The sequence below is a fragment of the Cydia strobilella genome, chromosome 14, assembly GCF_947568885.1.
Source record: "Cydia strobilella chromosome 14, ilCydStro3.1, whole genome shotgun sequence".
Classification (NCBI taxonomy): Eukaryota; Metazoa; Arthropoda; class Insecta; order Lepidoptera; family Tortricidae; genus Cydia; species Cydia strobilella.
Genome location: NC_086054.1, coordinates 4,404,772 through 4,421,131, shown reverse-complemented (window position 1 = coordinate 4,421,131; position 16,360 = coordinate 4,404,772). Strand labels below are relative to the sequence as shown.

The 16,360-nt window shown below is 39.5% G+C and overlaps 2 protein-coding genes across 2 annotated transcripts; one reads left to right on the top strand and one right to left on the bottom strand.

Moving 5' to 3' along the window:
* Window positions 1-8,632: 8,632 nt before the first annotated feature.
* LOC134747380 (uncharacterized) lies at window positions 8,633-10,776 on the bottom strand. Its single transcript, XM_063682005.1, has 2 exons — window positions 9,585-10,776; window positions 8,633-9,123 (listed from the first exon to the last, which is right to left on the bottom strand). The coding sequence occupies exons 1-2, from the start codon at window positions 10,774-10,776 to the stop codon at window positions 9,113-9,115; spliced, it is 1,203 nt and encodes a 400-aa protein (XP_063538075.1). The 3' UTR covers window positions 8,633-9,112.
* A 1,798-nt stretch (window positions 10,777-12,574) lies between these two features.
* On the top strand, window positions 12,575-13,550 carry LOC134747379 (uncharacterized). Its single transcript, XM_063682004.1, has 2 exons — window positions 12,575-12,725; window positions 12,805-13,550. The coding sequence occupies exons 1-2, from the start codon at window positions 12,677-12,679 to the stop codon at window positions 13,548-13,550; spliced, it is 795 nt and encodes a 264-aa protein (XP_063538074.1). The 5' UTR covers window positions 12,575-12,676.
* Window positions 13,551-16,360: the final 2,810 nt, after the last annotated feature.

Below are 16,360 nucleotides of genomic sequence, written 5' to 3'. Positions count from 1 at the left end.
ACACTCAAAAATTACTCACAAATTTTGCTGCTGATTCTCGGCTTCCAAACAACGTTCATAGAGTTCATTATCAAAAACTGACTTGTTGAGATCTGAAACGTCTTCACACCGTTCATAGAGGTCATCGTCGTATAGCGAGTTTTGTAGATCCATTTTTTACTCGTAGTTTCACTTCCACGGGTGCTGATACGGTATGGTTTCCTTTGCGTTGAGTAGCTATATATATGCCCAAAAATCGTTTGTTCGTTGGTGGGGGACTATGTGGGGGCGGAGTAAGGGATGATTTATTTAAATGGCTTTGCTTCGATGAAATATTTCTTACAGTCGTTTTTAGTTGCAATATGTTTAGTAATATTGTAAACTAATTCTTGTGTGTTGGAATAATGCTCATCATCTTCAGTCTGCGTGTAGTATTTGATCCTAGTATTCGCAAATTTCCAGTGCTGATCGTTTGGGATGCCTCGCAATTTTTTCATGTCATAGACGTCAATTTTAATTAGATGGGTGGCCTTTGAAACGTCATCTATACGTGAAGATATATAATTTGTACCTCCATTTGTCAACTGGGCAACAGTAGACGAATATTCTGCAGCTTGTTTCTTTTTAGGCTTTTCGAAAAATGCATCAATATTGTTGGCTCGTTTCTGGGTTCGGATTTTAAGTGGCTTTGAAACTTCAGTTTCATCATTATCACTCAAATTGCCATAATAATAATTTTTGAAAGTGCACTCTAGAGAATTCTCGTTTGAAATCTAAAACAAAATAAAAACAATTGTGAGAACTTACCACAAATGGAAACAGGTAGATAATGTTTGTTTATAAACAGTCAGTTAATGTTCAGCTTACCTCCATTTTAATTCACTGCAAGTTGTAGAAAGATTTTCAAAATGAACACTAATTATGAAGAGTACCTACTCGTACTGCGGTACTTTAAACTACTTTTAACACTTAACACTGTTTTCAGACAAACACGTTTGAACGAATGACGGTTCCATCGATTTGATCTCTCCTTTTATTGAACAACACACACACACACACACACACACACATATATACGTCGCGGATAAGACAAAAACCTATTAAATAAAACAGACACCTGTGCGTTGCATGATTCGACAGGTTGCAACGTGTTTGTATCCGATCAGTTATTTAAAATGTTCTATACTTAATTGAATACGCAATAAAATATGAGACTATGACATTTTGTAATAATTAATAATATTTTATTGGTTTTCTATAACAAAAAAACCTATTAAATAAAACAAGCACCTGTGCGTTGCATCATACGACACGTTGTAACGTGTTTGTATCCGATCAGTTTTTAAAATGCTCTATAATTAAATATACAATAAAATACAGGACCATGACATTTCGTAATAATAAATGATATTTTATTGGTTTTCGAAAAATGTTTTTTAGTTCTCACAACCCATGTCACATAACTTTATAATATATATTGCATTCCACAAAATGTAATTATTACGACGTGGGAAGCCACATAGCAAAAACTTTGACCTTAATAAAATAAATCGTTAACGACGGAATCACACACCTGTCAAAGCAAAAAAATGGGCGGTCACAAGACATGCGCCTTTATTTTCTCCATGAGAAAAAATCCACACGACACAAACAATAGCCGCCGCAGAAGCTGTAAGCATATATCTATTAAGGATAGAGCAAAAAAACGATCATAAAACCCTAAAAAAATCTGCTCCGCAGGATGCCGCCAAGTGCCGCAGAAGCTGTAATACCCTTACTACTAAAGTCAGTGCGGAAAAATGAATTCTCGAAAACAGCAAAAAATAAAACTAAATAATTTGTTGAGAAAATTTACGTTTGTCATGATGCAAGAAGTAACTGGTATGTTAGAAGAAGAATTATCCAAACAGAAAAGAATTTGGGTGAGAAAATGGATAGATGACAGAGATAAACATGGAGGTTCTGCTATGTTGCTAAACCAGTTGAGAATTGAAGATCCCCGGGAATATAAGTAAACTGGCTTTGAGAATGACGTCAAACAACTTCGACGAATTGCTTATGGTGTTATCAAGCTCCATTCAGCGTCAAGACACATTTATGAGAGACGCCTTGCCAGCCAAAGTGAAACTCGAAATCACGCTGACATTTTTTGCTTCTGGCATGTCGTTTCGAAATCTCAGTCACTTTTATCGTGTATCGATACCATCTATTTCTAATTTAATACCGGAAGTGTGTTGGGCAATATATGAGTCATTGAAAACACAGATTAAGGTAAGTTATTTATTGAAAAAGTACTAAAGTATCAAAAAAGAAACAATCACATATAAATCATTATAATACAGACAAAAGTAGGTACTAAGCTGTATCAAAAGCATAATCAATAACATTAGTTGCACTTGCATTGTCGCTTTCCCACTCAACATCAGGACGGGCGACACTGATGAGCACCTGACTGGGATCTACATATCTTGGACCTTCAGTAGGCGATGAAAAGTAAACTCCCATAGAGCTACTACTGGGGACAGCTGTCTGTGTAGACTGGGTGGGATAAAATCCTAAGGAGCTACTGTTGCCGCTGTTTGTCGTAGAAGCTGGACTAGGAGTATAACGGTTCTGCTGAGGCTGTGTACTAGTAGTGGCCCTCATAGAAAATTGTGTATTTGGGTAGATATTCACGTTTCTTCTTCTCTTTTCTAGATCTGCCAGTCTACACTTAGATATTATTCTCTAAATTTCTTCCTGTGCTATTATACATTGTTCCTCAGAGAGTTTTTTTAACTGAGAAGCCACATGCTTTCCGTAAATATCACAATCATTTTCTTCGTCTGATGGCATATTGATACTATGTGATACATTTTTTATGTCTTTTATCATTTCGGACATCTGAGACAGTTTGCTACGTTTTGACCTCGGTCTTTGCGGTTGATTGGAGTTTGGTGTGGTCGGCCCGGATTCTGAAGCTGGTGAATTCCCATTGTTATTATTTTCAGCATTACTAAGCTGTCTTCTCTCTGATCTTCTCATCTTCATCATCATCATCATCACCAGAAACAGGAATATTTCTGGGAGTATCAGAATTATCCTGAAAATAAGTAATCAGTTATTTAACGAGTACCTAAATCGATTATTATTATGTATTATTATGTTCGTCCTTTACATAATCTCGGAACCATGGGGTCCCGGACATTTGGAAGGCGTGCGTGGGGCCGAAGCCAACACGCAGAGACCCCTTGTAAAAAGACAATTTACTCTAAAAGGTGATGTGACACCAACCGACGATTATGCACTATAGTAGTGCACCCAAGGACAAGCCCCGGTTAGTGCAGGACTATTGCAATGATAAGAAACAAAATAAGCTAGACTATTGTGTTGAGATGTTAGTGTACTAATTACCGGGTCTATGGAAATACTATGGCACCTGCCCCAATCTATGTTTAAAAACACGAAAAAAATGGACAGGTGGTGACTCGCCAACTCACAATATGGGTCCCCGAAAACGGCCGCTCGCACGGAGCGACAAGGGGACAACATCACGTGAGTGGCTCAGGGTGTGGAGAGGTGTGCACCGCTTTCTACCCAGTGGCTGTAAACACTCACAGCCACTGTGCCAACTCGCGTCTTATGCATATTTCACTTCCACCCTGCGAGCATATAGCTCTGACACCCCACTCTGGACGGCCGGTAAAGGCAAGCCGGAGGGAGGGGCCTGACCGACTCTCGGGGGTATGGGACCCAAGGGACGTCACTTCCCATTCAGCTCGCCACAAGCTGCCCTGGGGGCGTATTATTATTATTATTAGTATAGATGTGTGTACCTAAGGTACCTAAAGTAGGTACCTACCTACACACACATTACTACAAGAGAAAATATTTGATTGTTTATTGTTTGTTTAATACAATTATTATTTTTCATTTGCAGATTCCAGCTGGAGAGGATGAATGGAAAATTATCGAATACGGATTTAACACCAGATGGAATTTCCCCTCGTGTTACGGATCAATTGATGGAAAGCATGTTCTTATCAAAGCTCCACCAAATAGTGGAAGTAAATTTTACAACTATAAAAAAACAAATAGTATTGTTTTGATGGCTATTGTAGACCATAACTACTGTTTTTCATACATCGATGTTGGTGCGAATGGCAGCGCTTCTGATGGGGGAGTCTTTAAAAATTCTTCCATTTATCGCCGTTTAGAAGATGGATTACTGCCAGTGGACGGAGTAATTGTTGGCGATGCCGCTTTTCCGTTAAAGACTTATTTACTAAAACCGTATCCAGGTAAGCAACTGTCTACCAGTGAAAAAATCTTCAATTACAGACTATCTCGTGCGAGGCGTATAGTGGAAAATGCTTTTGTAATTCTAGTTTCCAGATTCCGTGTGTTTGAAAAAGCAATTCCCACCAGTTTGAAAACAGTTGATGCAATCGTCTGTGCATCCTGTGCCCTTCATAATTGGTTGCAAATTGCTTGTGTAGACAGAGAGGACTCTGAAGGACAAACAATACCAGGTACTTGGAGATCGGAAATAACTCCATTAACAAGTATAACTGATCAACTTAGAGGTAACCACTCCGTAAATGCGAAAGAGAGAAGAGATTTATTAAAAGAATACTTTATGACGAATGGAAGTGTACCGTGGCAGTTAAACAGAATTTATTAAGTGTGTAAGTTTTGTGTGATTTTTATACTAAAAATAAATAAATATTGTGGGTACTTACTGTTGTTTTCCTTTGTATAGATACATTTCTTATAAAAGCGTCTATTTCTTCGAACCATTTCACTTTTGGGATATACACATTTCCACCAGCGCCTGATTTTGAGGACTTTTTAATTTTATCCAGTTCCAAGTAGTAAGTTGCCCTCAAGTTTTTAATTTTATTTTTGAGCTCGGTAGGACCAAACCCTTCTATGAGAGAGTCATACTCACACTTCATTGCGGTAGACCATTCTGCACCAAGGGGACCAGTGACAGCATCCTTATACGATAGGGGTACATCTAGATTGCAGACAGACGCAGCGTTGTGCGCTACCATGGAGTAGTCTGACGTATAATCAGCATACCTTTTGGGTTTTTGTGACCTTGTAGTACGTACGGGACGTGAGGAATGTACAGCCGGCGCATCAGCTGGGGGCAGGGCTTCCCCTGAATGTGACGGTCGCGGCGACAGCACTATAGACTCGCTCGACGAGTCACCTGAGCCCGAAGTAGAGCAGCCTGGCTCCTCATTCTCGCTTCCGGTACAGAATTCCTCTGAATCTGAAAACGCCATGGAAGAATCATCAGTTTTTTGATTACACATATGTTCTTCACTTCTTGAGTTACAGATTGGAATTTGCTCATTTTGAATAGACATTGAATCCTCATCAGTTTGACTAGAAACTAAATTTTCATTACTATCACTAGGGATTTCAATTACATTATCCTGACTAGGAATTAAATTATCATTATTTTCAATATTATTATGACTAGATTTAGCATTATCATTATAAGTAAATTCAAATTCATAAAATATATTCTCATTGTCAGATTGGTTAAAACTTAGTTTATCTAAGTTGTTGTAAAATGTATCTTCTAAAAACACAACATTTCGAGACAAAATTACTTTCTTAACCCTTAAATGCATGATTTTTTGTATAACTTTTTAATAAATTGAAATAGATGTGTCATGCTGTATAAAAGTAATAAATGTGATTTTGGATAGCTGCATATTGAGCCACGGACCATCAAATATACGATGCATATATACATCATTATGCATTTAAGGGTTAAGGTTCAGTGGGTCCAAAAGCCTAAAACCTTTTGTTGTTTCACTGTAACCAACAAAAATATAAGGTTTGCTTCTAGGATCAAGTTTGCGACGATTTTCTTTAGGTATTAAGGAATAGGCAATACAGCCATAGACGTGAAGATGCCTGAGGTCTGGTGTAGTGCCTGTCCAGAGCTCTTCAGGAGTACTTCCCGACAATGCACTTGTTGGACTCCTATTCTTTAAGTATGCGGCAGTCATAACTGCTTCACCCCAAAAACGCTTGCTGAGACCAGCTTCATATAGCATACATCTAGCTTTGTCAAGAAGAGTCCTATTCAGTCTCTCAGCAACACCACACTGCTGATGGCAATAAGGTACACTCTTCTGATGAACAATACCCTCTTTTCTAAGAAAATCAGCAAAACTTTTGTTACAATATTCAGACCCAAAATCTGTCCGAAGTGTTTTAATTGGCAATCCTAATTGTTTTTCTACCAAATTCTTATAAGTAATAAAATGTTCAATTACCTCGGATTTATGACGCATGAGGAAGATGTGTGACTTCCTGGTGTAGTCGTCAGTCATGGTTACCATGAACCTCGCACCGCCAATGCTACTATGCCGCCGGAGACTAAATTTTTAAGTGCGACATCTCGTTACTTGGAAAGTATTGTAACCCCTAGCTCTATTGTAGAATCTGTGACATAATTGTTGTAAACGTTTGTAATTAAGTTTAGATTATATTATGTTATGTTGTATCTTTTATTTGTTAATGTGAATTTAATTTATACTGTGAAAATAATAATGATTTGTTGAAATTTCGTTTGGATTAAATTGTACTGTAATATTTGTTACAATAAAAAAATAGTTAATAATGTGACATGTGACATACATAATGATGATAATTTAGTATAATTTCATAATGACATAATAATATAATATAAGTGTTTTATTTCAATAATACAATTTATATTGTAATTAATAGTAACTCTTTATTCAGAACTTGCGTGACATGTACCCAGGACCACAGATAGCATATATATTGCTGAACCACAGATACACAACACCTTCCCTACCAGTCTAGCAGCTGCCTAGGTCTTACCTCACGACCGCTTCTAGTCTGGTAATATTTTGATACAGGTTCATTATCTCTTACATTATTATCATTAAAGTTGTTTAACAAATCACTATTCATATTATTGTTACAATTTTTTTCTACAACCTCAGTATCAGTTTTATTATCTCTATGAACACCATCATTATCAATTATTTCAACATTCATAGCACTTTCATCAATAAAAGGTGACACATCGCTGGAGTTTCTGCTTAGAGCTGTAACATTGGTGAAAGACTTTTTAAGATGATGAGTACTTCGTCTAAAAGGTTTGGACGAACCGTCTTTAGTGATCTAATATGATCTTGGTTCTTTACACTTACCAAGTATAATTCCTTTTTTCCAGTACTCATCATTTTTTGTTTTGTACACAATATGGTCTCCCTTTTTAAATACAGTTTCTTTTTTCTTAACATGTCTGTCATGAATACTTTTAGTAATTGATTGCCTTAACTTTAACAACTTATAAATTTCTTTAACTACTTTTGGTTCCAAGGCTTGTCCATTAGTAGGTACATTAGTTCTGATACATCTACTGTTTAATATTTGGGACGGAGAGTATTTAAGTCCAGACAAAGGAGTGTTATTATAACTCATAATGAAGTCTCGGTAGTCCGCTCTATCCTCTGAAGCTTTTTTTAGTAAGTTCTTTGCAATATTCACAGCTTTCTTTGCCATTCCATTGCTTCTAGGATAATGCGGACTACTGGTTATTATATTAATATCTTTAGACTTATAATAGTTAATACATTCCTGAGATTTAAATGGATTGTTATCCGCAATGATTTCTACTGGATATCCAAATCTTGTAAACACTTCTTGCATGGCATCAATTACAGATTTCGAGGTTTTATTAGTAAGAGGCCTAACTTCTAGCCAATGAGAAAAATAATCAACAATGACTAAGTATGATTTACCTGCAAACTCTAAAATGTCTGTGCCTACTTTGTGATACCTATATTTTGGAATTTTATGTGATAATAATGGCTCATGTGAGTTAGATGAACTGAACTTTTCACAAGTTCGGCACTTCTCAATAAACTCTTTGATATCCAATGCTTGATTTGGCCAATAGAAAAGCTGCCTGGCTTTCTGAATAGACTTGCTAATACCACTGTGACCTTCATGTACACATTTAAGTACATACTGTATTAAACTCTCCGGTACAATAATTTTATTCTCAAGAAAGATGAGGCCCGATTCAACATAAATTTTATCTCTGAGTTTAAAATATGGAAGGCATTTTTTTGACAGTTTTTTCTCATCTGGCCATCCGTCATAGTAGTACTTATATATTTCTTTAAGTGTCAAGTCGCGACTTGTTTCAAGTTTAAATTGAGCCTTTCTTTCGTCACTCATAGGTAAGTGAACAGATACCGAATGTACCATTTCCAACATCTGAGGATCATTATCTGTTATTTTTAAACTGTTTCTTGACAACATATCAGCAAAATGTATTTCTTTACCTGGCACATATTTTAGTTCTAAACTATAGTTTAAGAGCTTCAGACAAAGTCTCCTTAAACGTGGTGATCCTACTTTACTAATCGGTTTAGACATTATTGCAAGTAGAGGCTTATGGTCAGTTTGAACTACAACATTTGATCCATAAATATATTTATGGAACTTTTGAGTTGTGAAATATATTGACAATAATTCTTTTTCAGTCTGGCTGTAATTCAACTCACAATCATTCATAGTTCTTGAAACACATGCTACAAGGTTTAAGACATTATTTTCTCCTTGTTGAAACATACAGCCACCTACCTCATTTTGAGAAGCGTCACATTGCAGAATTATCTGTTTTTGTGGGTTGAATGGACATAAAGCAGGAGCTTGAGAAATTTTATTTTTTAGTTCTTTAAAAACTCTGGCATGCAATGGTAACCACTGAAATTCAATGTCTTTTCTAAGTAATTTACTTAATGGTGCTAATAATTCAGCCATTTCAGGAACATAGCGTCTAACATAGTTGAAAGAACCAATTATTTGTTGTAATTGATCTTTATTTGTTGGTTCTTTTAATTTAATTAGTGACTCAACTCTCGCTTTATCCACACTCATACCCGTTCCATTAAATATTTGGCCTACATACTTGACCTCAGACTTTTTATATTGTAGTTTATCTTTATTGAAGACTGCTCTAATCTCCCTGGCCTTGGCCAAAACTTTACTCACAGCTTCATTATGAATTTCCTCTGTCTCGCCCATTACTAAAATATCGTCAAACCAAGTTATAACGTTTGGTATATCTCCAAAGTAGCCTTCAATTTGGTCCTGGAAAAGATCAGGTGAATTAGATAAGCCATATGGAAGAACTAAGTACCTAAAAACTCCAAAAGGTGTTGAAAAACAACATTTCCATGATGACTCATCTGTCAAAGGTATACAATGGAATGCTTCTGACAAATCAAATACACTGAACACTTTTTTACCTTGCAACTGAGCAGCTATTTCTTCCACTGTCAGTAGGGTTTTTGGCTTCCTAACAATACTTTTATTGAGGTCTGAAGGATCTAAGCACAATCTTATTTTCTTATTTGGTTTTTCTACTATAACAAGTCTATTAATACAAGCAAGACTATCTATATCATCTACTTTAGCTATAGCACCCCTTTCCATTAATCTGTTCAACTCTATTTTTAAAGGTTCATGCAATGTATAAGGAATTCTTGGTGCTGGATGACAGATCTGTTCATGATCAACAGTAGGTATTGCACATTTTTTTGGAAACTTACCATGACCTTGGAAAACATCTATATTTTCTTTTATGAAGTCCTCTTTTAGAGTCCCATCTTCAGCTTCATCAACACTGTAAATTCGCTTCACTAGTTTTAAAGCTTCACAACCTGACTCTCCTAATAACATTAACTTGCAATCTACAACTCTGAAGTCCTCATAACACTCTCGCTCCTTGTACTTGCAATGGAGACGGACCTTTCCAATGGCTTTGACTTTTGTGCCATCAAATGCTTCTAAGGTCTTTGTTGGTCTGAGCGCCGCACTAGAATGAAGTTCCTTGAAGATTTTTGTTGGCATTACACTTACTTCTACGCCGGTATCAATTTTACAATATATGCTCTTTCCTTCGATGTTAATAAAGTCCATCCATTTCTTTTTCCCTTTACTACTAACTGCACCACAAAATAAAGTGTCATCATCAGACTCTTCTGAATCTTCTCGAGTTAAATTAATTTTCTTGACTTTACAGCTGACTGCCAAGTGATTCAATTTTCCACATCTGGTGCATTTTTTTCCATAGGCAGGACATTCTCGCAGCCCATGTTGAGTTTGACAGCTCCTACATTGAAATAAGTATTTCTTCTGTGCCTGATGGGATTTTGATTTTTTGACCACATCAATTTCTATTGTTGGGTTCATCTCCTGCACCTGTCGTTTACTCATTTCTGAAGTGCGACAATAGTTGGCTGCCTTTTCAAGTGTAAGGCTATCTAGTTTCAGTAAGGATTCTTGTACTGTTTTGTCTAATACTCCTTGTACAATTTTGTCCCTCAACAATTGATCTTCTATTGAATCCTTGTTTTGTTTATAGTTACATGTTAAAATTAATTGTTTACATTCCGTAAAGAAACTATCGAAGCTTTCTCCTTCTTGTTGTTTTCTATTGTTAAATTTGAATCGTTCAAACACTTCATTTACACGCGGGCTGACATATTTTGTGATTGCGGCCATTACTGAATCGTAATTATCTTTTTCACTCTCGGAAAGTTGTAGCGACGTTGTGACTATTCTGGCAGCTTCCATTCCTAACATATTTCTCAAGAGGGCCAATTTTACCTTATCCGCGGCATTATCTTGCCCCGAACCCACCAAGTAGTCTTCAAAACAGAGACGCCATAGCCGCCATTCTGTTGCCGCATTTGCAGCTCGCAAATCAAAGTTTGGTGGCAGCTTGATGGAATGCTCCATCTTTAACAACTTCTAAAATTTTCTGCACGTGTCTTACAATATATTTTCTACTTTTTTACAGACTGCGCCATGTTTTATTTGAATAATACAATTTATATTGTAATTAATAGTAACTCTTTATTCAGAACTTGCGTGACATGTACCCAGGACCACAGATAGCATATATATTGCTGAACCACAGATACACAACAATAAGTATGTACCTATTTAATGATATAATTCGTAATGAAACATTTGATAGAATTGTATAATAACAGAAAGTTGAATATGTAGAATTATATTAGTGTATAATCACATGAAATAATTACTAACAACACTATTAGCACGTAAGGTTTATCTGTAAGTGCTGATATGTATAATAATAAACAAATAAATAAATGCTGTCTTCTTGAAACGGACCTGCTACATCACTATGCACAAGTTGCAAAGGTTTGTTTGCACGTGTAGCCTCGCCCACGGGATACGGCAAGGAAACTTGCTTCCCAAGCAGACAGGTCTCACACTTTACACCAGAAGTTTCCTGAAATTTGATGCCGGTTGCAGGATCATCCCTTAAAGTACACATGCTTTTAAAGCTAAGGTGACCTAAACGGGAATGTAGAAGTTGAACTGGCAGAGAAGAAACAGCTACATTAGCACTCTGTGTATTTTGCCTATTATGCAAGAACATGGAAGAGTGCACTTCTTGCGAAGTTCCTTTCCCTTGACTACACCCAACCCATTCATATAAACCATTCCTATTAAATGCTGAGGTAATAGGGTTGCCATGAATTTTACAACTATTATATATATTACATTTATCTTTGGTAAAAACTACAGTATAGCCTATATCACACAATTTACTCACAGATAACAAATTAGCGGTCAAGTTAGGGACATATAATACCTTATTAAGTTTATCGATGACACCACCCACTAGTAGTTCCCCGACACCTTCAGCTGATATAGAGTCATCATTGGCCAGAGTCACTTTACTTCCTTCGCCCGGCAACTCCTTGTAGTCCTTCAGGATTGTCTTGTCATTGCAAAGATGATTGGAGCAACCAGAGTCCAGTAAAAGGTTGACTTCTTAGCAAAGAATGCTTTCGATGACTCGGTAGCTAGAAGTGACCGATTCTTCACCTTGTCTTTCCTATATTTGAAGCATTTGCTTTTTACGTGGCCTCCTTTTCCGCAGTAGTGACAAATAACTTGCTTTTGTTGTCTCGGTGTTGCACTGACGGAATGATTTCTTGCCTTGGAAAACATAGCGGCTTCATCCACATAGGAAGATCCTTCCTTTTTCCGCGATTCTTCTTGGAGAAGGCGAGATCTCACCATGTCAGCGGTGAGGTTGTTGTCGGCAATATTCGCAGTCTCGAGGTTGCTTACCAGGGCGTCGTATTCATCTGGCAGTCCGCTAAGAAGTAGTTCCACCACTTCTTTGTCTTCAATATTTTTATCAATGTCCGCTAGTTGATGCACGAGCGACATCACCGCTTCCAGGTAACGGGACATGCAATTAAATTGCTTATATTCTATACGATGCAACTGCCGCAAGAGCAGCACGCGCCTGTACAGACCTTTATTCTCAAATACCGATTTGAGGTTATCCCATGCTGCAGGTCCAAAGCGTGCGGCTCCTTCCACTTCCAATCCCACTCCAGGACCTCCGGGGTTGCAGCGGTTTCTCGCCAACAGGGGAGGCTACAGGGGCAAAAACCGCCCAAGGGGTAGAGGGAACGGAGGAGGCCACCAAGGGCACGGCAGTGCCCACCGCCGTGGCAAATAAAAAAGACGCTACCAGGGGTAGGGGGATGATGTTCCTTCAGGCCAATCTCCACCACGCCATAGCGGCCACAGCGGTCGTAGAGAAGCTTTTTGGCGAAAATGGCCTGGACATCGCCCTCATACAAGAACCATGGATAAACACCAAGTCCATGGCAACAGGACTCAACAGAGCAGGAAAGGTACTAATCTACGAAAAAGGAGCTAAACCGAGAGCCTGCATCGTATTTAACAAAAATATAAACCTCTTGCCTGTTACAGAGCTATGCAGTGAAGATATAGTAGCTGCCTACGTCGATCTCAAAGGGAGAGGAGCACTGAAGGTAATAGTCTGCTCCGCCTACCTGCCCGGAGAGAAGCAAGACCCCACAGAAGAACTGACTAAAGTGCTAGAGTACGCTCAGGCACAAAAGGCGGAACTTATTGTGGGTTGTGATGCCAACGCCCACCACACCATCTGGGGGAGCACTGGAATCAACAAAAGGGGTGAGTTACTATCCCAATTTATCTTTACCAATTGTCTGCACTTGTTGAATAAGGGCAACACGCCCACCTTCGTAACTAGAGCTAGGCAAGAAGTATTAGATATAACCTTCGCTACTGAAAAGGCGGCAAGCTGCCTAGCCAACTGGCGTGTCAGCAGCGAAAATTCAATGTCGGACCACAGACATATTTTGTTCAGTGTTAAGGACTCTCTAGATAGGGAACCACTAACGCGTAGAAATCCAAAAGAAACGTCATGGGAAGCCTATAAGGCTGACCTGGAAAATCGTCTAAAGGATGTACCAAAATATGTCAAAACACCAGACTCTCTCAACCTGACAGTTAATCTATTATCTGAAGGCATACTTAGGGCCTACGAACAAAGCTGTCCTTTGAAAGAGGCAAAAACTACTAACACAACGACGTGGTGGAACAAAAGGCTAGAAAACCTCCGTAGGTCTACACGTCGCATATTCAATCACTCGACCACGCCGAATGAGTGGGAAAGGTATGGTAGAGTGTAGTGATGGGGTGAGTGTGTGTAGGCCGGTGTAGTCTGAATCATATTGGACGTGTAAAAAATCGTTTCTTCGTACCAATAAATAAACTGAATCTGACGTTCTTCCAGAGTGCCAGGCATTGAAACATTAGACTCGATGGTAGTGTTCACTGAGGGTTACGATCTCTTGGAAACGATTTCGGGGCTATAGCTCACATCTCGTCTTGGCTCATTAGAACAACTCGGAATAATGGCGTCTTCATCGCTGTCTTCCTCCACTGCAGACGGAGTAAGTGAAATAGCTCGTACAGCATGAGCATTAGACGAGCCTGGTGCGGTGCAGCACCACCTGCAGATTCTTCAATAAATGCGTAGTCTGGTACCGCTGCTGGATTTAATGGATATACCCCAGACGCCCTAAAGCCTGAAATTACCCGTAGCCCCACGGTTCCAACTGCGGGCTTCCACTCCCCTTACTTTAGGGGGGTTACAGGAGAAACCGCCCATCCTGTGCTCCGCTGGAAATTTCGCCTGGTGGCAGACTGCTCAAAAGGCCTCTGCTTGGCAGTCCACCCCTCGGTGCCCCGGCTTGCTACAGCGGAAGCACAGATCTCCTCTTTCTATCGGGGAGGGGCACGTGGCCCTAGTGTGTCCGATGCCCAGGCACTTAAAGCACCTGAGCACCTGAGGTTCAAGTGCTTGGATTCGGGCGGACGACCACCCTATTTTCACCCTACCCGCCAACGCCGCGACGCTCGCCGCCTCGCGCTCGCGGCACTGTACAAAGGCCGAACCGGCGCCGCTGTAGCCAATGCGGATATCTCCGACCCGGACGTCCGCATGCGAGCAGCCCCCTTTGGCCGCAATCGCCTTCGCCACTGCTTCTGATGTGGCAGCCCCGTCGAGGCCGGAGACTCGGAGACGCGCCATCTTAACCGGTCTATAGACTCGGGCCGCGTCTCCTATGGCTGCCTCCAGGCGCTCCTTCAGAGCGTCGGCGGTGCGGCCATTGTCTGCCCCCGCCACCTCCAGGATGCGGGCCCCGTCCGCCGTCTTCCGCACATTAACATGCTCGAGGCCAATCTCCTCGAGCCGAAAGGCTTGAGTGGCTCTCAGCATTACGGAGGCGTACGACTCCTTCGCCTCTGGCTTAAGAGCCACCACTACCGCCGCGGTTTTCGGGACCGCCAGCTTTTTGGCTGCCGGGGCCGACGGCTTAGCCGCTTGTGTCGCCGAAGGGGTAGGAGGGGTGGCCTTCTTCTTTTCCTTCCCCCGCTTCGCCACCTGCGTCCATTCCCCCTGCGTGGGGGGCGTCTGTGTGGGGGCAGCAGGCACCGGCTTGGGCCATGCCATACTTTGGACCCAATATCTTTGTTAATGCCTCATTATCCGTTTGTAATATAATTTTTTTTCCAAATAGGTAGTCATAGAATTCACACCAAAAATCACAGCATAAGCTTCTTTTTCAAGAATAGGATATTTAATTTGGGTATCATTTAATTTTTTACTGGCGAACGCCACTGGTTTTATAACATTATTTTGGTCTTTTATAGATAACACGGCACCTACTCCACAATCTGATGAATCACATGTCAGTATTATTGTTGCATTTGGATCAAAATGTGAGAGTGAGGATGTATTTGCAAGAGCTTTTTTTATATTTTGAAATGCACTGTCACATTCCTCAGTCCACACAAATTTATCCTTCCTTAGACAGTCATACAGTGGCTTCAGTACTATGTTTTGCAAGAATCTGTTAAAGTAATTTACTTTACCCAGAAAAGATTTTAACATTTTTACAAAGTCAGGGCGTGGTAATGACAGTAAAGGTTCAATGTTGCTTTTAATAATTTTTACACCACTTTTGTTTACTTCAAAACCAAAGATATTTAGTGATTCTTCAAAAAATTTGCAATTATTAAGTTTAAGTTTTAGCCCTGAATCCATTAGTCTTTTTAATACCTGCTCTAACTTCTGATTCGTTTCTGCTATGGTTTTTCCATATACATATATGTTCTCAATATAGACTATTATGTCTATGCCATTTAATTTTTGTGTTATCAGCCTTTGGAATGACCCTGGGCCGGTACTGACCCCAAAAGGTAAGTATAAGTATTTGTATATGCCCTCCTCTGTGACAATAGTTGCTAGTTTTTGTGATTCTTTATCTAATGGAGCCTGCAGATAGGCTTCCTTTAAATCAAGTTCACAAACATAATTGTTTCCCTGCATTTTCATTAAAATATTGTCAATAGTTGGCAATGGGTAATGATCAATCTGCAAATATTTATTTATTGTTATCCGATAGTCCCCACATAATCGAACTGACCCATCTGGTTTCAAGAATGGGACCACCGGCGTACCCCACTCAAGTATTCCACTGGCTCAATACGCTTTTGTTCAACTAATCTTTTAATTTCATCTCTAACTTTGTCTTTTAAAGGATATGGAACAGATCTCACCGGCATAAAAACTGGCCTAGCATCAGGTTTCATAGACGTAAATGGATTGGCTCACCCCTATATACACCCATGCCAGGCTCAAAAATTGTAGCAAACTCATTTTTTATGTTTGTAATTAATTTATCCTTAGATGTATTTACACACAACTTTTGTTTTGTTTCCTCACATGTCTTTTGCTCAAATTTTGGGGGCCATAGTTGTAGTAAGGATAGCCAATCCTTTCCAATTATTTTAGGCATTTCATCTTTTGCGAATCACCCTCTATCTCTATCTAGAGGGCTATCCTCCCCCTCCCAGGGTGCACCACGAGGAGGTCTACCAGTCCCGCACCCCGTTATACGACGTCCTGGGTTTTGAATTAGCTTAAGTCTGC

Excerpts from the sequence above, each read along its gene's own strand:
- LOC134747380 (XM_063682005.1), bottom strand. The coding sequence starts at position 10,776 with ATGGAGCATTCCATCAAGCTGCCACCAAACTTTGATTTGCGAGCTGCA.
- LOC134747379 (XM_063682004.1), top strand. The coding sequence starts at position 12,677 with ATGGATAAACACCAAGTCCATGGCAACAGGACTCAACAGAGCAGGAAA. Across the intron at positions 12,726-12,804 it reads GACTCAACAGAGCAGGAAAG|AGCTATGCAGTGAAGATATA; the intron begins GTACTAATCTAC and ends TGCCTGTTACAG.